Genomic DNA, 22865 nt, shown 5'->3' with positions numbered 1-22865 from the left:
GACCGCACCGGGTCGCTCTCTCCTCCCTCCCGCAACCTCTCTGCTCCCGCACCGGGTCGCTCTCTCCTCTCTGCTCTCGCACCCTCTCTGCTCATCGTCGCTGCCGAGGTCGGACGTCGTTGGCGTCGACGACGACTCCATGAGCACGTCGTCGGACGCTGAGCCGCCGCCGTCCGCACCGTTCGGGAGGGCCTGTGCGACGTGCCTCTTGCTCCTTCGCGTCGCCGTGATGATGCCTCGCCGCCCCTGTACGGTACGTCGCCGTCGCCAGCAGCTCCTTTGCTCGATCTGTGCAATTTAGCTCCCGTAAAGAGTTCTTGGCCGCATCAATTGCGCGTAGGAGTTAGGGTTTGGCCGTTCGTTCTACTCTCTGACGAATTGGGTGTGGGGTGGTAGGGTTTTAACAGTTTGTGAAGATCTTTTTGACAGGCCAAAAATAGGGTTGCTTCATGGGGGGTTTGCAGTAGGAGCTAGGGTTTGGCCATGTTTGCAGAGATCTGGAGTGGTTATGGTTCTTTCTCCCCCCCCCCCAATTCTTCATTGATTCAGGGGTCTAGGGTTTAAGCAGTAAAGTTTGCTCTTAGTGTCAGAGTGTTAATTGGACCCAAAAATTGTTGTAATTTGCAATTACATTGTGTCAGATTGACCAAAGATGGTTGCTTTTCGACCTGTAAGATCATACATTTGTTAATTGGAGCCATGAATCTCTGTTTTTCTTTCTGAAAAAGTAAAAAAGTCTGAATCTTTGAACTGTAGTCTGAAATGTCTGAATCTCTCTGTAGTCTGAAATGTCTGAACTTTTTCAACTTGATTGTTTTGCAGGTCACTTAAGCAACCACTTCTCTGTTGAGGTCATACATGGTGGCTACTTTCTGTGTGCTGGCAAGCATAGGGGTTATCACAAAGGTCACTCCATTTGGTATGATTACTGTGACATAGATAATTGGACACCTAATGTTGTTGCCAGTCTAGTGGAGGAAATTGGATATGAGTTTGAGGGCAGGATCAGGGCTTATTGGTGTGTTCCTGGATTGACAGTGTATAAGAATGGATTAAGAGAGATCAAGATGGGGGACAACACTATGACAGAAAACATGAAGGATTGTGTTCTAAATGGCAACCACTTCCAACAGATATTTCTTGATCATGATCAGAGCATGAGATCATATATTTCTGTTGTTCAAGCCCACTCTGATGATGAGGATCCACCAATTGTCAGGTTCAGTGGCATTAGGCCAAAGAAGGAGAATGCCCACCGGCAGCAAGTAGAGCAGACACAGCAGTTGCAAGAGGAGCAGGATCAGCTCACTCTAGTGGAACATGAGCTGGCTCAGCATGATCAAGAGCATGATTCTGATCAAGAGCATGAGCAAGATGAAGCAGAGTCAGAAAGTAGAGCAGAGTTAGAAGAAGATGATTTCATACCAAGTCCACCCCAGCCTGGAACTACTTACCTTTCATCTCAGTTTGGGTTTAGGGCAAGGAAATCCTGTAGGTTTTTGAACATGGATGCAGCAGACACAGCAGTGCAGGATTCAGATGACGATTATATTCCACAAATTGTTGATTCAGACATTGATCTGCAGGATGATGATGACTTGTTTGACAAACATGTTGATTGTGAGAAGGGAAAATGACCAGTAGTCCAAGAAGAAGTTGATGATCCTACTGAAGATGTGGATATTTGTCTGCCATCCTCTGATGAAGATAAGGTGAAGCTGAATTTCAAAAGTTTTAGAGAGGAAGACCTGACTAAACCACAGTTTCAAGTTGGCCAGACCTTTAGATCTGTTGAGTTCCTTAGGAAAGCTATCAAAGAGTACAACTATCAGGAGAGAGTTGACATTAGGTGCCCTAGAAATGATAGGAAAAGACTGAATGCCATTTGTGAAGATGGGTGCCCTTGGACCTTGTCTGCATCATTTGATGGGAGAATCAACTGCTTCATGATCAAGAAATACAACCCAAAGCATACATGCATAAAGAAATGGTGTGTTAAGTCATTCACTGCTCCTTTTATGGCTGGAAAATATCTTGATTCTTTCAGAGCAGATAAAAACATGAACATGAAATTTTTTGCAAGGGTGGTTCAGAAAGATTGGAACATGACAGCAACAAGAAGCAAGCTTAGAAGGGCTAAGAGGTTAGTGAAGAAAGTTATTGAAGGAGATGAGTTGGAGCAGTACACCAGCATGTGGGATTATGCACAAGAATTCAGAAGATCAAATCCAGGGAGTTCTTTCTATGTGGGTGTCAGTAATGGCATATTTGCAAGTTGTTATTTCTCTCTGGATGCCTGCAAAAGGGGTTTCATGCAAGCTTGTAGGCCTGTCATTTGTTTGGATGGATGCCATCTGAAGACAAAGTATGGAGGTGTTATGCTGTGTACTGTTGGCATGGATCCTAATGACTGCATTTACCCTCTAGCTTTTGCAGTTGTTGAGGTAGAGAACACTGACACATGGAAATGGTTTCTGTCAAATCTGAAGAGTGACTTGGGAATTGTAAACACAGACCCATGGACTATAATGTCAGACAAGCAAAAGGGCCTGATCAAGGGAGTGAGGCAGCACTTTCCTGATGCAGAGCACAAACACTATGTTAGGCATATATGGCAGAATTTTTAGCAAACGCACAAAGGAGATGTTCTTAAAAACCAGCTATGAAAGTGTGCAAGGAGCACAACACCAGAACTGTGGGCTGCAAGCATAGAGGAAATGAAGGTCATAAGCCTAGAAGCATACAAGTGGCTTGAGCAACTACCACCCAACACTTGGGTTAGGGGCTTCCAAAGAGAATTGTTCAAGTGTGATATCCTTCTGAACAACAACTGTGAGGTTTTCAACAAATATATTCTTGAGGCTAGGGAGATGCATCTCAGATCAATGATTGACAAGATCAAAACACAGCTCATGGTCAGGTTCTACAACAAAAGAAAAGAGGCAGAGACCTGGCCTGGCTCAATATGCCCAAAAATTAGGAAAAGAATTGAGAAGAATATAGAGCTGTCAGCTACATGCATGGTTTCAGGGGCTGGTGATGGCATCTTTCAGGTTGACAACAGGAACAAGACATACATTATTGACCTGAAGGAAGAAAGCTGTACATGCAAAAGGTGGGATCTTAGTGGAGTTCCATGTCACCATGCAATTGCATGCTGCAGACATGAGAGGATTGATCCTGAAAGTTTGGTGCACTCCTACTACAGTATAGAAGCATTCAAGCTAGCATACAAACCCATTATCAAACCTTGCAGAGATAGGAGTGAGTGGCAGAAGATGAATGGCTGTGAAATCAAGCCACCTGTCTTTGAAAAAAAAGTAGGGAGGCCTTCAAACAAAAGTAGGAGAAAGCAGCCTTATGAGATTGAAAAGAAAGATGGAACCAAGGTGATGAGCAGACATGGAATCACAATAACATGTTCATACTGCCATGAAACAGGCCACAACATCAAAGGATGTAATCTCAAAAAAGGCTGGCATTTTGCCAAATCTAGCAGAGAGAACAACAAGAAGGGGTCCAAGGGCCATTCCTGATGATGTGTCAGATGATGAAATTGTTTTGGCACAACAAGATGATGGCCAAGGTACACAGGAGGAGGTTCAGGTCACACAAGAGGATGGTTAACTTACACAGGAGGAGGGCCATGTTGATGGCCAAGTTACACATGAGGAGGCCCATGTTGATGGCCATGATACACATGAGGAGGTCATTGTCACACAAGATGATGAGGTCATTGTCACACAAGATGATGAAGCAGATGCACCAGTTGTTTTTCAGGCAAATTCTCCACTTTTGTCCCTTAATTTTGACCTCTTTTGTCCAGTCATTTTTGTTGTACTGATGTTTTCATGTGATGTTTGTTTTGTACAGGTGCAGGACTTTGGATTTACAATGCTTCATAGGATGCAACAATCCAGACCTGTTCCTAGAGAAGAACCTGAAATCATTTTGCCAGATTCCTCATTCATCTCAAATGCAGCCAGTTCTCACACTGCAGCACAGACAACAACAGCTACAAATGAAGGCAACCTGACCATGAAGTTGCTGAAGATGAAGAGAGACAAAGAAAGACAGATGGCAGCCAGGAGAGATGCAGCACTTGAGGCCATGAATGAGATGGCAGAGAAGAAAGAAGAGGAGGCAGAAGCAAAAAGGCAAGAAATTGCAAGGAGAAAAGTAGAGTCTTCACAAAGAAGAAGAAGAACAGCACAAGAGAAGAAAGTTTTGGAATCTGCAGCAAGGAAGGAAGCTGCAGCAGCAAGAAAAGCTGCATTGCAAGAAGAGAAGGAGGCCAGAGCCCTTGAAGCAATGGCAGCTAAAGCAGAGGCAGCACTGAAGAGAAAAGAAGATCAAGAAGCAAAGAGAGCTATGGCAGCACTGAAGAGAAAAGAAGATCAAGAAGCAAAGAAGATACAACAAGAAGAGGCCAAGAGATTAAGAGCTGAGCAGAGGAAGCAGACAGGACCAAGTGGACATGTGCCCAAGAAGCCGAAGAGAGTGAACATGTTTGATGAGTTTAGATGATTCAGTGCTTTTGCACTTGTAATTTTTTGGCAAAAAACTTAAATGAGACTCTTTGAAACTGTTGGAGTTGGGATGATTCAGTGCTTTTGCACTTGTAATATTTTAGCAAAAACTACAATGAGACTCTTTGAACTGTTGGAAATGTGAAGATTCAGTGGCTTCATACTGCCATTCAAAATGAAAACTATTGGAGTTCAAAATGAAAAGAAATCCCAAATGAAAACTGTTGGAGTTCAGTGGCTTTATTATTCAGTTGGAGTTCATTGATTTATTCACTGTTGGAGTATAGATAATTAACTGCATAAAATTTAAAAATTAATACAAAAAAGGTTGGCCTAGGTGTCGAACCCAGGACCCGTGGTGTGATAAACAGGGTGCAATGCCAGTGTGATAGGAACAGTGCTTTGCTCAAGTGTTACTTGACAACCTACTTATTATATTTCCACTCCCCTCCAACCTACTTAACTGAATTTTTACAGTTCACTGAATTCAAAGTTATCTGAATTTTTACAGTTGACCGAATGTAGTTTGCAAAGATATCTGAATTTAGTTTGAAAAGCTAACATATTTTTTACAGTTGTCTGAATTTAGTTTGAAAAGCTAACTGATTTGATTATAGTTAACTAAATCTTAACAACTGTCTGTATTTTGTTAAGACATAATTCAGTTAAGACAGAATTCAATTAAGACAAAGATTCAGACAAAAATTCAGTTAAGATTCAAAACCTTAGCAGCTACTTCTTTTGAAATTATTGCTTTACATAGCAACAAGAGAATTTTGGATTGTTGCCTTATATAGCAACAAGACTGCATCAACACCATTACATACCAACAAAACACTTTTGGATTACTGCCACTTTTGCATCAACACAGTTTAGCACATATATAGCATCACATCCAGTTCAACACTTATATAGCATCAACAACCAGTTCAACAGAGTTCAACAGACAGAAATTACAAATAACTTATGTGCTTAATATACAAGCACACCTAACAAACTAATATTTTATAACTTATATGCTGAAAATCTGTATATTTCAGCATACCTAACTACTGCAACTGCATCTTCTTCATGCCTTCTACTGCAACTGCATCATCTTCAGTTCTTCAACTTCTGGAGGCGCTCCGAGCAGCGAACCTCCATGTCAGCTGCCACCTTCCTCTTCTTCTTCCTCTCTGGCTGTGCTGCGACGTCCTGTGCTTGCAGGGCCAAGACCACCTCCACCTCCTGCTTGACGATGTCAGGAACATTGGGAAGCAGCTCGATGTCAATGGGGCGGTGCTTGTCACCCTCCCTGGCGATCGGCGCCACCATGTGGACCTCCGGCTCGGGAACGGCGGGCGCCGCCACACTGACCTCCGGCTCGTCGTCAGAGAGCACAATCACCTCTGGCTCCTCCCAGCCAGTCGACCAGGACGAGTCAGCAGCGTAGCCAGAGTCGTCGTCGGAGCCGGAGTCGTACTCTGAGTCGGATGAGATGTACTCGGAGACATCGTCGCGCCCGAGGTAGTCGGGCTGGTAGTGGTCCCAGTAGGCAGTGTTGACAGGTGCGGGGACAGCCAGGTCGATGTTGTGGCGGACGCGCACCGGATCCGGCTGCCGCGACACAGTGGCGGACCGGTACATCCACCACCGGGCTCGTTGCCCCGGGTCGTCGGAGCGCATCTCCTGCATCGCGAAGCGGAGGACGAGTGCATAGTGGATACCGTCGTGGTCGGGGCAGGCGCGGTCCAGCTCGTCGTCGGTCATGACCTTTAAGAGGCCACACGCATGGTGACGCAGCGTCAAACAGCTAGGGAATCACTTCCCGATCTCCATCAGGTCCACGCGCATGGCCTTGTCGTCGCTTGCGAGGTCATCGATGACCCTCTTCCAGGCAGGGCAGTTCTCCATGTCCGCGGCGGCGGTGTGGTGGTCGGCGGCGAGGGTTTTCTTGCGTGGGGGTTTGGTGCGGAGTAACCGAGGCGACGCGGTGGACTGAGTGGAGAGTGGAGAGTGGAGTGGTGGGTGGGTGGGCTTAAAGAGCAGACAAGGAAACGGAAGAGGCGTGAGCCATTGGGCCACTAGCAACTGCTAAATAGTTACGTTAGTACCTGCCCTTGATCAAAGCACTACTACTTACCACACTGGCATTGCCATCAATGTTTAATACCACAGGTCCTAGGTTCGAGACCTAGGCAAAACTCTTTTTTTGTAATTTTTTTATTTAAGAAAAATTTGGTACAGGCATACAAATTCAGTCATATAAAACAGCTACTGCAGACATATAAATTCAGACAAATTCAGTCATATGAAACAGCAACTGCAGGCATATAAATTCAGGCAAATTCAGTCATATAAGACAGAGACAGTTAACTTCATTTTCTTATCTGAACCAACTTCAGTTTCTTATCTTAACCCACTTCAACTTCAATATCTTATCTTAACACAATTTAGTTGACACAAATTCAGGAGGAAAGATACAAAGTGGTTTTTTTTACAATGACACAGATTCAATCAAATTCATTCAGCATGCCCTTCAGCTTTCTTATCTTCTCCTTGGTGGCCTCTGTCTGTTTGAATAGGTCACCAATCATGTACTCAAGCTTCCTTTTCTCATGCTTCAAGTCATCCCTCTCTTGCACTGCTTAGTCCCTCTCTTTCTCTGCTTTAACCCTGAATACCTGATGAATGTTGGTTACTGACTTGTCTGCAATCTTCTTCTTCTCAATTTCTTCCTTTAGATCAGTCAGAGTAAGTTGTGTGCTGCCTAGTTGGCTCATTGCCTGCTCCTTCTCAGCCACCATCTTAGCAAAATCAAGTTTGAAATGCCTCAACTCATTCTCCATCTTCTTCTTCTCTTCAAGAACCTTCAAATTTTCTTCAGCACTCACAACATTCTGCCCGAGCCTCTGTTTTTTCTCCTCTTCATACATGGTCCATATAGTAGCTAGGCTCATCTTCAGAGCATCAGGCCACTCAGGGTCAACCTACTCAACATATCTGCATTTGGGTACTTCCTAACAATTTAGAACATACAAAAAAGAGATTCAGTTAACTGCCAATATTCAGTACTGTGCCTGATGATGGAACTTAAGACATACTACAAAGAGAAAAATGTTTAACAGTGCCAAATGCAAAAAAATTACTAACCTTTTGTGCACAAGCTAGAAACCTTCTGCCAGTATCAACAGATTCAAATGCCACATTCTTCTCACACAAAGATCCATGCCCACATCTAAAGCTAGGCAGATCTGTAGCCAAGCCACTCCATTCCTCATAGGATATTGTGGCAGGTGGCTAAACAAAAGAGAGACATTTGGAATCAATTGAGAGAGAAACCCTAGCTGAGAAACCCTAGACTAGATTTGTGTGAGATTGAAGAGCACACTAACCTTGTTGGTCACTGAGTCATCTTCAGAAGAAGTGGGAAGATCATTCCAGGACACCATGGTTGCTGCTAGCTGAAGATGAGAAGGGGATCTGTTGGTGCTATTGGACAGAGGAGAGAAGGGATCTGGTGGTGCACGAAATTGAAGATGAATGGTGAGGAAGAAGGGGATCTGGTGGTGGTGGTGGTGGTCGACTAGTGGACCACAGCTACATGTAGAGTGCAAGTTGCTGGGTGGGTGTTTGCAGCAGGTGCAAGTACATGCTTGCTTTTGAGTTCAGTTGTGCCGAGATTCACTTACTTCATTTAGTACAACAATTAGTTTGCAAAGTTTGCAAAGTTAGTTCAGTACAGCAATTAATTTGAAAGCAACGAGATTAAGTACAATGAGGTTAACTTTGCAAACTAAATTCAGATAACTATAAAAATTCAGTGAACTGCAAACATTCTGTCAGAATTAGTTTAACTACACTTCTGACATGAAATACATCTGTCAGTTTTTTCAAAGCAAATAGGTCTAGCATTTCAAAGCAAGTAGGTCAAGCAGGCTTCACATTACTGACATATTATCCATTACAACAACCATTACAACTAAGCATTACTGAGCAAACAAAAGCAACCATTTTAGTATGCTCAGTTTACACACCTGCACCTACTGAATTAACAACACTTCACTTCTTCATAATTAAGGTGAAACACATCACACAAAGCACTATAACAAAACCAATCATCAGCTTCAGCAGCATCAAAATCTCTCTGCCTAACCCTAAAAGCATAGCAATTTGCTGCTTGGTAGCATACTTATTCTCACTGGAGCTGCCATAATTATCTCTTCCAGCCCTGCCTCTCCCAGCCATGACCCTTCCAGCTGTGCCTCTGCCTGCCATTGATTCAGTCCTCTGCCTCTCAAGCTCTTCCCTCTTGTCCTCAACAGCACCAATTGCATCTACAGCAGCATCACCAACCAGACGCCTTGTTTCAACCAGATGCTGCACATACTCAAGCTCCCAGTGCCAGAAATCACAAGTGACCTGATTAATCAGTGGCAAAATTAGTTAACCAACTCTAGAAAATTATAGATTTAATGATTCAACTACTGCATTGCTCTAAACTACTGCATTAGTTAACCAACTGCTCTGCTTCATTACTAAAGTGAGCTGACACGGCATGAATCTACTGAACTGGCACTTACATGGTGGTTCACGCACTTGTAGAAGATCCATCCATCGTGCTCATCGGTGCTAGACCGGTAGAACCTCACCTGCTTGCCGCAATCCGGGCACCCGATCAGTGGTACAGCAACGGAGCGGCCACGCAGCGCTGAGCGCATGGAGCTGGAAGACGACATGAAGGAAGAGACAGAGGAGGCGGAGGAGGGCGTCGGCAATGGCTGCGGCGGCGGAAGGCGACGGCGGCGGCGCGAACGGGATTTCGCTAGGGTTCGGAGGAGAGGAAGCGGAGAGCGAGAGGATAAGGAAGCGGAGAGCGAGAGGATATGGGTTGCGGGAGGGAGGAGACAGGAGCGACCCGGTGCGGTCCGACCAGGTGGGGTGCGGTCCGACCAGGTGCGCGCATATTTGCAAAAAAACCTCCGGCCATCTAGTATTAACGCCGCCCCCCCCCCCCCCCCCCTCCCCGACAGGTGCTGCACAAGTGGCGGTCAAAGCACAGCTGGCAACGGCTGACTCGGCCAAGTCAGCAAATACGTAGCTCCAATCGTATATACGGATTAAAGTGAACCCCTGCGCAAGTAGATGGACTGTATTTCAGGTATTTTGAAGTAGTGGTACTTAAGTGTCAGCCGGCTCAAGTTTTGTGACCTATGATGAATTTTTCTCATTCTGAAAATATGTTCGGACCTTTTAATTCCAAATCTCTCCTCCGGGTCGGTCAAAAGGTCCAAAGCCCAAAAGCAAGAAGCAAACAAGCCCAAACCCTTTCAAGGAGCCCCCCAACCCCAAGCAGCCGCTGCCGCGCCGCAATCGTCCATGGCGGCTCAGCCGCCGTCTTCCGGCTTACCGGCGGCAGCCGGAAACACCAAGCGCACCTCGAAGCGGAAGCCCAAGACAAAACCAGCCGCCCCCTCCGCCCTAAACCCTAACTGGGCCCAGCTCCAGTCCAAGCTCCCCGCGTCCACGTTCCTCGGCAAGCGCAAGCGCCCCGCCCCTTCTCCGCCCCCTGAGCCGTCTCCTACCCCGGAGGCAGCGGAGCTGAGTTTCAAGCTTGAGCCGACCTCTGACGACACCAGGTGAGCGGGCCCTGCCAGTTAGCTTCCCTTGTATGCCGCTTTGAGACGTTTGGGCTTTGATTTGGTGGTGGTGGTCAGCTTGACGAAGGCGTTGGCGCTGGATTGCGAGATGGTCGGGGTTGGGGCCGGTGGCAGCAAGAGCGCCCTCGCCAGGGCCACCTTGGTAAACACCAATCACCACTTTCTTTTGTTTGGTTTCTTGTGTATTTACTTGGTACAGTGCCATGCTTCATTGCTAACTATGCCATGCCAATGGTAAGCGCTTGGGATGTACGGGATTTCTTGTTGAATTGAATGGGAAGAATGGGGTTCGAGGAGCTGCGCAGTCTTGAGACAACTGCATGTATAATGTTTTGCATTTCGTGCGGAATGACATTTTCTTCGAAGGGCTTATCAAGTTGTGTCTGGCATAGGATCTAAAGAAGCAAGAGCACCGCAATTAGTTGGTTATTAGAAGCATCCCAAAAGCGTCTGGGTCGAAATATGACTTCCGAATTAAGTTCCGAATTGTTGATGCGGCCAAAGGTAGTGGGGTTGCCATATGCAAAAAGGAACCCATAACCAGAGCTTTGTAGCTATGCGATGTCTTGAACTTTCGGGCTAGAAGGTGCTTTTGGCAACTTCAGAAATCAGATTGATGCCACATTAGTATGTTTAGAAGTTGGTTGCTTTATTTGGCTGCAAGAAGATGTTGTAAGCTTGAATTTCGAAGGAGTAACCAGTACTACAATATTTAGGTATTATTAGTTTAAATACCTCTTAATTAGCTTACGTTCCTTCTAGTAGTAATGTATCGTGATTGTTACATCATGTGTTAGGGTAGGTATAGTGGTCATCCATGTCAACTAAAGATGACAATAAAAAAACATATTATACAATGGAATACTCTTGGTGTTATGTCTAGCAATTAGTGTTTGATGCCTCTAAAATTTGTGGTGATTGCTTCCTCAAATCCAAAATGCAAGTCTGTTACGACATGACAGTCTTCAAGACAGTGCTTTGACCATCAGTTTCTAGTGTCTGAAATAAAACCATTATTACATTATAGAACTGCATTTCATCATGATAAATCTAGTAAGTGCCTCTTTGCTTCCATCGAAGTTCATAGGAATTCTAGAGGATTCCATTCCATAGGAGTTTTTCTCATTGGGCTTGTTTGCTTTGTCGAATTGGAATTCATATGGGTCCAACCTAATGGAAACATCTCTTTATTTTAGTGACAACTACGTCATGTGATTAACCATTCGGGGAAAAAAAATCCTATGTTGTTTCCTGTGGCGTAACCAAGCAACATCAGTTACACATTCCTGTATGATTCAACATGTCATGATCCAATTCCTATGTTTTTCCTGTTTCTGTTCTTTTAAAATCCTGCGACCAAAAGGCCCTAATATCAGTTTGATATTTGTGATGTTACTAATTCTTTCTTTATAGATGGTCAAACTTATAAATGAATTCATAACATTTTAGGAGTGTTTGTACTCTACTTTTTCCTACAGACTTGGATGCATATACAGTTAGCAGTAGCAATCCTAATATTCCACTACATATATATTAAAACACCTGCAGTTTGTTACAGCTAAGAGTAATTCGTTAAGTTCATTTTTCTCTGGCGAAGCTCAAACCCTGGTTACGTGGAACTAACCACTGACACATACTCTTGCTTTCTTCTGTTATGACCCTGTCGTCCATCATTACCCTTCCTTCCAATGTCTGTGGAGGGTTAACACTCTAGAACAGTAACACCCCCTGCCAAGCAGTTCCATCGGAGCAAATCCCAGGCAAAGCTCGTCTGAATCCCACATATACCCCCGCCTTATCCGAATACATCATGAAATTAAGAAGGGAGAGGGGCGAGCGTGGCCTATGCAGCCATCATGAACATGAAAGAAGCAGCTCTGAACCAAGAGAAATCTAGAACTCTGGCAACATTTTGTATCATGAACAAAATATCATTTCATTTTCTAGGAAGGAGAGAGAACAGAGACATGAAGAAAAATTGTAGTACTCAACATTTTGTATCCACCACCACAAACATGATCCATTACCATCTGGATAAAAAAAATCATATTGAGAAAAAAAAATCTCTTGACCAAAACGATCAGCACCTAGGGTGTAGAATACCTATTTTTACACCACTACACCATATTTTTACGTTCCATACATGTTGTCTTACATCGAAGTAAATAAGAACATATGAAAATGTATATCGGCCGTAATTTTTTACATGACATAAAATTACAAACGTAAAAGCACAGCATAAAATATACATATAAATGCAACTTTGTGCTTTTATGATTCATATCTTATTTTTCTTATGCCAATTTTTGCGTAGTGAACCAATATGAAGGTAGTATTTGTATACCAAACGCAAGTTCAAAATATAACGACGTAGCAAAACCGTAGGTGCAAAGTAACTTAGTCTGCACCCTGGGTGCTCAATAGCATTGTACATATAGGGTATAGCTGCGGTTTGCTGCTGGCGTTGTTGGAGCCTTCTCCCGTCTGGTGAGACCCACGTGTTTGGGATGTGTTTGTGTGTGTGTGTGTGGGGGGGGGGGGGGGGGGGGGGGGATAGAAACGGCGTGGAGGATTTCCCTGATAAAGGCCACGTGAGGAGCCCTCCTCGATGTCTAGCCGCGGTTCAACGGTGGTGTTGTTGGGGCCCGGCACCAGTCAAGCGAGATCCACATGTCATGGAGAGAAGGGAGCAATGAGGTCCCTCCCTGACAGCGGTGGCACGTGTGAGCCTAGCGATGGTTCGGTTGTGGCGTCATTGGAGCCTGGCTCCAGCCCGGTGAGATCCACGTGTCGTAGAGAAAGGGGAGCAGTGAGGATCCCTCCCTGATAGCGGTGGCACGTGTGAGCCTAGCCATGGTTTGGTAGTGGCGTCATTGGAGCCTGGCTCCAGCCCGGCGAGATCCACGTGTCGTGGAGAGAGGGGAGCAGTGAGGTACCCAGCTGGGTTACACGAGAGTGGAGAAAGGTGGGTCGTGTGAGTGGGAAAAGAGAGGTGGGTCATGTGTGTGGTACATGTTGATGCAGTTGCACTCGTCATTATCAGCGGGGATCAAATGACGGTGGTGGGGAGCACCTGGTGTAGGGTTCCGGTGGTATGTGCCGGCGGTGGTGGACAAAGTAGATGTAGAGTACAGTGTGTATTGGAGGACGATGAAGAGAGGGAGGTCTATGTATTGGAGTTCATATGCTGAAATACTTTTCTTAGTATATTCGTACCCTCTAATGTTATTCTGCTTTCTGTTAGGTTAATTCCTTTGGCAACGTAGTATATGATGAATATGTGCGACCAATGGAGCGAATTGTGGACTACCGTACCCATATTAGTGGGATTAGACCTAAGCACATGAATAAAGGTAATGTCATTAGTATATTAGCACTATGTGTTATTATATTTTTCTGTTGAGGTTTGCTATTTGTATGGGTCATGCAACACCATTTTATGATACTACAGCCAAAGATTTCTCGATCGTTCAGAAGGATATAGCTGAGCTTATCACAGGAAGGGTTCTTGTTGGACATGCCTTACACCATGATCTTAAGGTTGTTACGGATCTTAACCCCATTCGTGAAGCACTTTGTTATGTTGTCTAATGTGGTACAATCTTTGCCAGGTCCTGCTACTAGGCCACCCAAAAAAGGACATAAGAGACACCTCAGAATATGAGGTTTTCCGACGGTTAGATGGTCTTCTAAATATCTACTCTTACTAAGATTGCTTAGCACTGTAGTGACATGTGTTTCAATTTAGGGAGGGCAAGCGGAGATCGTTGAAAGATCTTGCTGCTCAAGAACTTTCTGTTAAGATACAGCAGCAAGAGCACTGCCCGGTATGTGTGATACTGTACTCATAATGTATTTTTATACGGTGTTTAAGCCTCGAGTTCAGTTTTGAGCCCCTCAACAGTATATTTTGGTTTATTTTAGCCCATTCCAATCCTCTTTTGCTTCAATGACTAATAAATCAGTGTCACGCCAACAAATTGTGTTAAGTTGAACTAGAATGATTCAGGAGCTTACTAAACAACATTTAATGTTGAGTGCTTGATTATACAAACGCAAATAGACCAGGGGCTTATTATGAAATTTGTCTTGTTTATCAACTATGTGATTGGTTCTTGTGATCCATAGCTTACCACTCGTTCACATAGCCACTTGCTAGTAGACTGAAAATTCATTATCCTAGTCTAACACTTTCCTGCTCATATTAGTTGTGTCCATAACTAGTTTGCATGGTGATTTTGGTAACCGTATAGATTGAGGATGCTCGCGCAGCAATGTTCATTTACAAGAAGCACAAGAAAAGTTGGGAGAAGAACAAGAAAGAGCAATTCAGGTTCAAGAACAAGCAGAAGAAGCGAGGCAGTAAGAAATCTGCTGAAGCCAATGAGAAGGACCCCAATGTCCCAATAGTTCTACTCTAGGAAATATAGATGTAGGGGGCCAGGGCCAAGCCAGTGTCGTTCTTAACATGGATTTCACGACGCCAAAGGGTATGCCGTCGTGTGGGAATTTCAGATGACCCTGTCAAGAACTCAAGATCAGCACGCCAACCTGGGAATTTTCTCCAGATGAACCATGAACTTGGGTACCATGCCGGACCGGGTAGATGGATATCTGTTGATTCTGGTTTCTTTACGCCGCATCTGTTTCAGGGATTGATTGAAAATTGTGTGGTTGATCATTCCCCACATCACGTGTGACGAAACTTCGCACTTGCATGCGGGTTCTGTAACAAGATATTTACATGATCAGCTGAAAAATGTCGCAGCCGATAATATTTGGTTGTTGGTAATTGCATTTTGAGTACTTGGGTTGGCTTATAACTAGAGTAGATGGCACGTGCACTCATCATAACCGGTGCGAGTTGCACGTGATCGAGTCCCACGGCAGAGCCCCATTGTCAAACCTTCACGAACTGTACGGAGGAAGAGTGGACGCTGAGATCGGCGATCAACGGCAAGTGGGCAAGTGAACCACCTACTGCGTCCTCACGCATCGTTTTCCTTTCTTGAAGGCGCCTTCATATATCTTGCTTACTATCGCTCTAGTCATGTTAGGGCATTTCTAGCTAATCCCTAAAAAATAATCTCCATTCAAGTAAATCTTTAGGCCCTCTTTGATTTGAAGGATTTTCAGAACGTAGGAATAGAAAATAAAAAGGATTTGAGTGGCATGTCCACTTGAATCCTATAAGATTTGCATAGAGTGTTTGATGCTATAGAAAAAACAAAAGAATTGTAAATTTTTTTGAAGTGGATGCTTGATTTTCAATGAAATGTGGTTCACTTGATTTCATAGGAAAATTCCTGTAGGATTCAATCATGTGAATCAAACGATCAACATAGGAAAAAAAATCCTAAGGATTCTAACCCTTTAAAAATTCTATGAAATTCCTTTGAATCAAAGGAGCCGTTATGCTCCACCAAGTTTTGATCGGTTCTAGCCGATCCACTAAATTTAGCGAAGTAAAATATAAATTTGCATAAATTTAACCTAGTTTCAACCGAAATTTGCATACATTTAAACATAAATTCAATATAGTTTTGACAATCGAACATTAAACATAAATTTAAATTTAAACTACACTAGACTACTCATCGGCCATAGTGGAGGTCGAGCCAATCTTTCTCAACAGGCCACCGCTGGTGAGACATGGATCCGGGCCGCCACTCCTTAAGGTCGAACTCCTACTCCTCCTTGCCTTCCTCCTCGCCGCCTTGCACCTCATCGTTGGAGATGACGATGACCTTCCCGCCATTGTCGGTGAATATCGCCCGCTTCGCCTCCACGAGCTTGGGGTGCTAACGGCGGAGGTCCGCCATGTATGCCTTGTCAACGGCCTCTGCCTTGAGGCGCTCCCTCGCCTCTCGGTCATCTCGAGCCATCGCCGCACTCACCACATCCGGCGCCAGTAGGACGAGGTGGACCGGCGCCGTCCCAAACGGGAAGTTGAGCCTCATAGTGGCGCCATGGAACCGGATTTGCCACCAGTCATATTCCATCGCTGCGAGCTCCGCAGTGTGGAACGACCCGACCCACTTCCTCGTGTGGGTCTATCGGTCGGTGATCTTCTCTACCCATCTCCCCCGCGCGCGCTATCGGACGCCAATGTATGTCCTCTGCGGCGCCCGTGACGGAGCGAGGTCCAGAAAGTCGGCGAACCGGGCGGGGGCCGGCGGATCGGGCATGGCGGCACGGATCCGTACCGCGGCGGCTGAGGATAATTTATCCTCCTCTAAGGCCGATTGGGGATCGTCTACGTGCTGGCGCATTTTTACTCCTCTAACCAGTTATTGGGGATTCGGTTAGAAATGCCCTTAGATGGTGTTGGCCTGTTTGTGTTGGCGTTCGGTGTTGGTTCATGTTGATTTTCGGCCTTGGTTTTTCTTATAAACCGGTAGCTCTGTATTTACTTTTTTCTCTTAATGAAATCCACGGAACTCCTGCCTTGCTCGTAAAGTAAAATAAAAGAAGTGGGCAAATATCCCGATCACATCTAGGGAGGACTGCCTACCACTACCGATAGGGACGGGACACATTAATCAAGATGAACTAGCAATCCTAGAGACGAGACACATGATACAAGATGTTACCGCTGCCACCATGGCCATGCGTGCGTAATATACAGGGTGGCTGTCAAAAACTTAGAATGAGGTCTCAACAACTCATTTTCTTCTTTCAGTTCTTCGTTCATAGGTGGTGGTGGTATGTAAAAAGCATCTAACAAGTTCACCGGCAAAACACCAAACTCAGAGTACAGAGTAACACAAACGATGTTGCTAGGCCTCTATGGACAGGTTCTTCTTGTGTCTGCTCAGCTTCAGCCGGGGTGTGGCATCAACTTTCACCACAGCCAGCCTCTCGTCGTCGCTCGCCGTTGTCACCTTCGCGGGGGTAGCATCCTTGGCGGTGCTGCAGATCTGCGGCCTTGTGCCAAGGGAGAACAGCCTGCCCTTGCCGGCGCTCCTGCTGCGGCCCAGCCTCGCAATCTCCTCCCGCATGGTGGAGCACTCCTTCTCCAGCTCGGCCACCCGCTGCTTCATGCCGTCCATGCCCTCGCGCAGGGCCTGGTTCTCCCTGGCGGCCAGGGGCCAGCCGACACCGCCACGGTGCTGCTCACTAGAGGTTGGCATGCCAAGCTGCCTCGATCCGCCCTCGAGGTTCTCGGAGATCATCAGGCACTCCGCGATGGAGCTCCGGAGCTGCAGCTGCTCGAAGAAGAGGACCTGCACGATGACCCGCAGGGGGAGACGCTCGTTCTGCGCCGCGTGGGTGCAAGCCTCCAGAGAGAGCTTCTGGCAGTCCATCACCCGGCAAAGCTCTTCCTTCTCCGATTCCGACAGATGGGGATGCGCCTATGTACAGGAGCAGAAACAAAACATAAACAAACATTAGCAAGGTGAACTTATGATTGATGCCACATCAAACATTACTAGCTACCTGTCGATGCCATATCAAATATTACAGATCAAACATTACTATCTATAAGCTTCGTTAACAGAAGGTAAAAGGAAGAATAGTAAGCAGTAAGCACCACCTTCATGCAACCTAAATAATGTTTCTGAACCTACTCTACTATTTCTTCAATAACCTCTTTATCCTGCGGCGCAAGCTGAATGATCACAAACCTTTACTGTACTATCTAGTTTTACTGAGAAAAGGTTTTGGAACTGAAAACAGAACAGCTATCCACCAATCCTTTCAAATATAACTCGACAAGAAGTTACAAGGATAGGAAGAACTAAGTTATGGATGCTAATCATGATTTGCCTGACTTAGGATATGCAAAAGAATTCACCTACCGGTGTGTTATTGTGTCATTGGAAACAGGGAGCAGAAATAAAAGAGTGTTTACCTTCAGATAGATGTCAACGGCGCGGTAAAGTCCATCATCTATTGGCCGAGCATAGTCTGGTATGGCGGCAGCCAAAGACACAAACTTTGGCAACTTTAGGTTGGCATCTGGTGCAACTTCAGCTAGGTAGCCGTCGATCAACTTAGCAACCATAGTAATCGGCAATAGAGATGGAGAAGCCAATAGGTGCCCATCTTCGCCAATGCCAGGAGAAGCTCCACCAGTTTCTTGATCCATTGCCAAGAAGTGGTCAAGAATCCTATGTACGCAATCCACATCATAGAGCATTTCAATGGATTCAGACATGTTTGTTATCAGAAGATCTTCCAGAGTGGCCTTGTCAAGCTGCAAACCTATCCGACGCTCCAAGTTGGACATGCAGGATGAGCTGGCTTTAAGGAAGATCGCTGTGCGCAGAAGGCCAAATAACAGCTTGCAAGATGTAACACCCCTTTGGAAAGGTAACAGCCTATCAATCTCGTCAAGAAGATACCTTTGCTCCTCTTCAGAAGGCATGGTGGTTAAAGTTGACACTGAAAGGCAGTTACTGACATCACTAATGCTTTTGCGCCGATTCAGACCAGGTAAACGCCTTTTGGCATAATGGTTAAGGGATCCAACAATAATGTCCTGATTGACGCCTCGGTATTCCATAGCTGAGATTACCTTCTTGTATAATGGAAGGCTTAAGCATGACACATCATCATACCACCAATCTGAACTGCAATTTCTTGGCCTTGCTCCAGTGCTAATACCATTCCACAAGAAGCTCCCTCCAGGACTCTGTGTGGGACCACCATACTGGGCGACAGGCCAGCCAAATACATCGGGATCAGTGCTTGATTTAGTTGCAACTGAGTCTATGCACTTCTTCACAACTTGCAATTTTTCAGCAAGATCAATGACGTCATCGCAAGTATGAAGTGCCTTGATTGAATCTTTCCAGCTTTTGAGAACTGTCTGGGTAAGGAAGTTCTCTGTCTGCGCAATCAAATTTCCCTCGGCGATCTCTTCAGCCATCTCAAGATACTCAGAAGCGCAGCGAAGGTGCACAACATTGGAGGAAGTCAATTCAAACTTCACACCATAGCAGAACCTAGCAGCTAGTTCAAAAGCCTTTGCTCCCCCAGGAATATCAGATAGATCAATGGCACAGCTATCTTCTCCCTTCTCAATTTTCTCTCTGATGAGACGTTCCAGAAGGCCACTCTTCGATAATAGAGGAAACTGTAAAACAGATATCAATTGTTACAAGGTAATTTACTTCATCCTCCGCAGACATTTACATCTATTTTTTGTCTCTAAACAAAGTTGTACTAAATCAAAGACACTTATTTTGGGATGGACAGAGTAGTATGCACATATTGGTACTAGAAGTTTCCCAGAATCAAAGTAAAAATCGCACAATGCTAACAAAATTGTGTGAAAACACATGAAAGCCTTAGTGAACTTATTAGTGAAATTTTTACCTTGTGGAGATGAAAAGATTGTTCCCCAACCACCACAGTTATATCACTGGGAAGGCCAGTAGTGCAATACCTACATAACAAACATATTTCCATTAGTAATTTTCTGTTCAAACAATTTAGTTTATATAAAATAGTGTGCTTACACAGTTATAAGTTATAACTGTAGAGCATGAGGAAGTACATGAATATAAGTGGGAAAATTATTCCAGCCAAACCACATGAGATAATATTATAGATAATTTTAGTTTGTTGTACACAATCATGCAGAGCTTGAATGAGCTGCATTTAGTTCGGCCATCTATTCTAAAGTGAACATGAGCTCAATGTAGCAATTGAGCCTCGCTTGGGTGGGGGTAGATGTACAAACTCACTACCCTCCATGTCTATCCCTATTTCTTTTCTACTATTTCAACATGTAATTGTTCCTACATGTTCCAGCATTTTTGCTTCTTGGAAAAACATGGTATACTTTGGTGATCTTTGAGCTCATCAACGGAGTGAACTAAACTTAATGCACTACATAATCCAGCTGAATATCAACATCTTACATCAGCCCTAGCTTGTCTCATTAAGTTGAAAAAATTTAGGGATAAAAAGGCCATGTGTTATCATGAATATTGTTCCAAATATTGGCCATGTGTTCAACCAGCATCTCGGTCAGTTAATCGCTACTCGGTGGGTCACCGAACAGCCGATTAACTGATTTCTTGGCCAATTAACTGGAAAATTCGCCTATTTGTCACTACTCAGCACCCGAACGATATGGTACTAGTTACCGATATCTTGAACATTGATCACGACCAGCTCCAAGGCACATTAATGTGCTTGACTTCCTAACTTCTAGACTGTATGCACACAGAACATGCACTAAAATATCCATGGTCAGAATTGAAAATAATAATCAAAGTTCATATGTCACAATTGTTTCTCTCTCTTGTAAATACAGTTTAGATGTATTTAGAAGTGTTGATCAAGTGATGTGCCTAATAAAGTTGGTTCTAAAAAAAGATTGCACTTAAATAGGATACAAGAGACCAAATAAGAGATTAGCTATAAGCCTTCTAACCGTAACCCAAAAGATAAAAAAAATCTCAAGTTTCAGATTTGTAGCAGTTTATTACATATTCCAGGACCGGTATCTGACGGAGTAATGCTCGGCATGATTGTGACGAGAGAACAGAATTTGGAGGCATCAATATGGCACATTTAGTGTCCAACATGTGCAGCTCCAGCAAGTACTGAACATAAGAACGGCCGGTCCCAAAAGTCAGGCGAGAGCGAGACAATATTTCTCATGGAAAGGGGGAATAAATGCTAATCCAGGACAGGCATTCTGCTCCATTTACCCACCACTGCCTTGATCTCAATAACACCCAAAAATGGTAGTATAAAAGGTAGGTTCCATTTTTCCACGAATAGATGAAGTCGTCCAAACGGTACGAGCATTGAATGCATCGAAATGACAGCCTTAGCATAATGATATTGATTAACAGGCTGTCTTTAGGTAAATAACTGGTAGTGAGTCCTCCCAGAAAGTTGCATCAGCTTAAAAACAAAAAGGGTTGTAGTTTTCCTAGCTGGCCTGGGCTCGATGTTTTGATTAGAGCCTTCCATCCAGAAGGAGTTGGTTAGCATATTATAATCAGTACCCCAGATGAGGCCAACAGGAAGAGGTTGGGCCATGGATGATGCATGGGAGCTTCTAGTACACACATATGGCACCTATTCAATTATTTTTCCAATTCCTGAAAGAAGTAATGGCAGGTACATTTCCTATCGTGCCCAACCTCACACAGACAAACACTCCAATGTCTACGGTGGTAATTATGGCAGCAAATAGAGCAAGTAATGAAAACATTGCACGTATTAAAAGGTGAAGCAACTTTAATAAGATGTTAAAATTGTCATTTGCAACCATGAGGAAATGTGCAGGCTAGACATGGCAGAGGATCATGTTGGGGGAAATGAAGAAAGAGAGAGAAGCTGTTCATACCAGTCTTGACCCTGCTTCCTGAATACATCAGCCCTTGATCCCAGCTTGAGGCAGGCCATGTTAGGAGTCCCAGGTTCCAGCGGACGCCGCACTACATGAACGAGGCGGCCGGTTCCTTGGGATCAAAGGCAGAGAAAGATTCCGCCCCCCCGCACACACCAGAACCAAATCCTCGAGAAACCAAGGGAAAGAAAATAGAAAAGGAAAGCACTTTCCCCACACAGGAACACGCACGCAAAACCTCAATCTAGCCCAAAATCCCCCGAGACGTTGCTGCGATGTGGAAGGCGAAGGGCGCCCAGATTACGCGGAGAGGACGCACGAGATTGCACATCCACTGGTGAGGAGAGATTCCGGCGACCTCTGGAGACGTGGAAAAGAAGGGCCGGCGGACCTTTGGATAACTGTGGTACCTAACTAAGCCCACCCGCCGAATTACTCCTGGATTCTGCCGCCCAAGATCCCGACTCAACGAAGGAATAGACCGTCCCGGAAGAAGAAGATGAGGAAGAGAGGTCGATGACCAGTGGTTTGTTGGTTTGTTTGTTTATGGGGACTGGAAGTGTGGGGGAGTAGGAATGTTGTGGCAGGCAGGGAAGGGGATCCAAGAACATTCTCTTCTTTGGCTCGGTGTACTAGTACTAGCAGTCCTGCCGTGGTGTGGATTTGGGTGGGCTTCACAGCTTCCTATGGAGAAAAGGACACCAAACGGAAAGGAGACGGGGAGGGGGGAGGAGGAAGGCAGCCAGGCTGTGGGCCCAGACCCAGCAGGCCCGAATGCACTTTGGCTTGGCTGCATTGTATTTTTTTTTTTACCAAACCTTCCCGTCCTTAAAAAAGTCTTCGCCCCGCTTTATAAATAAAACAACCACGGGGCACAAAGTTATCAAAATACCAACCGAACAACACACACAACGCCACCGCAGGCAAAATCCAACACACACACAAACACACAACACCCGGGTTCAGCTGTGGGCACAGCACAACAAGCCCAACATACACACACGACATGCACAACACATAAACGACGGTGGCGGCGAAGTAGAGAAGATCTAATCCGGTTCCGGAGGTGGGGGAAGCGGTGGAGCCATCCGGAGAGCCATCACACGAAGCTGGATGATGATGGAGGTGATGGCGTCTCTCTTCCTGGGGCGGCTAAGCGGCCGCCAAAGCTACAAGTAACCAGACCATTTGAACAAAGCATCAGTAGCGCGACGAAGAGGGATACGCTGAATCACAAGCTTATCCTAACAGTCCACAACGTCCAGGCAAGCACCCCAATGATCAGCCACCTAATGTGGCGAGCCGGAGGTGCTAACGCCTGGAGTTCGGCAAAAAAGGCGGGAAAGTTGTTGTGGTCCCAGCTTCCACCCACTATCT

The 22865-nt window shown here is 45.1% G+C and overlaps 2 protein-coding genes across 2 annotated transcripts; one reads left to right on the top strand and one right to left on the bottom strand.

Moving 5' to 3' along the window:
• Nucleotides 1-9803: 9803 nt before the first annotated feature.
• Nucleotides 9804-14965, top strand: LOC125522195 (RNA exonuclease 4). The gene is made up of 7 exons (XM_048687284.1): nt 9804-10147; nt 10226-10310; nt 13413-13521; nt 13620-13708; nt 13780-13844; nt 13917-13995; nt 14422-14965. Exons 1-7 carry the CDS (start codon nt 9888-9890, stop codon nt 14587-14589), a joined length of 855 nt encoding a protein of 284 aa, XP_048543241.1. The 5' UTR covers nt 9804-9887; the 3' UTR covers nt 14590-14965.
• Nucleotides 14966-16818: 1853 nt separating this feature from the next.
• LOC125525641 (BTB/POZ domain-containing protein At1g30440-like) lies at nt 16819-22174 on the bottom strand. The gene is made up of 4 exons (XM_048690643.1): nt 21486-22174; nt 19493-19562; nt 18024-19250; nt 16819-17523 (listed from the first exon to the last, which is right to left on the bottom strand). Exons 1-4 carry the CDS (start codon nt 21542-21544, stop codon nt 16948-16950), a joined length of 1932 nt encoding a protein of 643 aa, XP_048546600.1. The 5' UTR covers nt 21545-22174; the 3' UTR covers nt 16819-16947.
• Between the last annotated feature and the right edge of the window lie 691 nt (nt 22175-22865).

Source organism: Triticum urartu, chromosome 7 (assembly GCF_003073215.2).
Source record: "Triticum urartu cultivar G1812 chromosome 7, Tu2.1, whole genome shotgun sequence".
In the NCBI taxonomy this organism is placed as follows: domain Eukaryota; kingdom Viridiplantae; phylum Streptophyta; class Magnoliopsida; order Poales; family Poaceae; genus Triticum; species Triticum urartu.
This window is presented reverse-complemented; position numbering and strand designations above follow the sequence as displayed.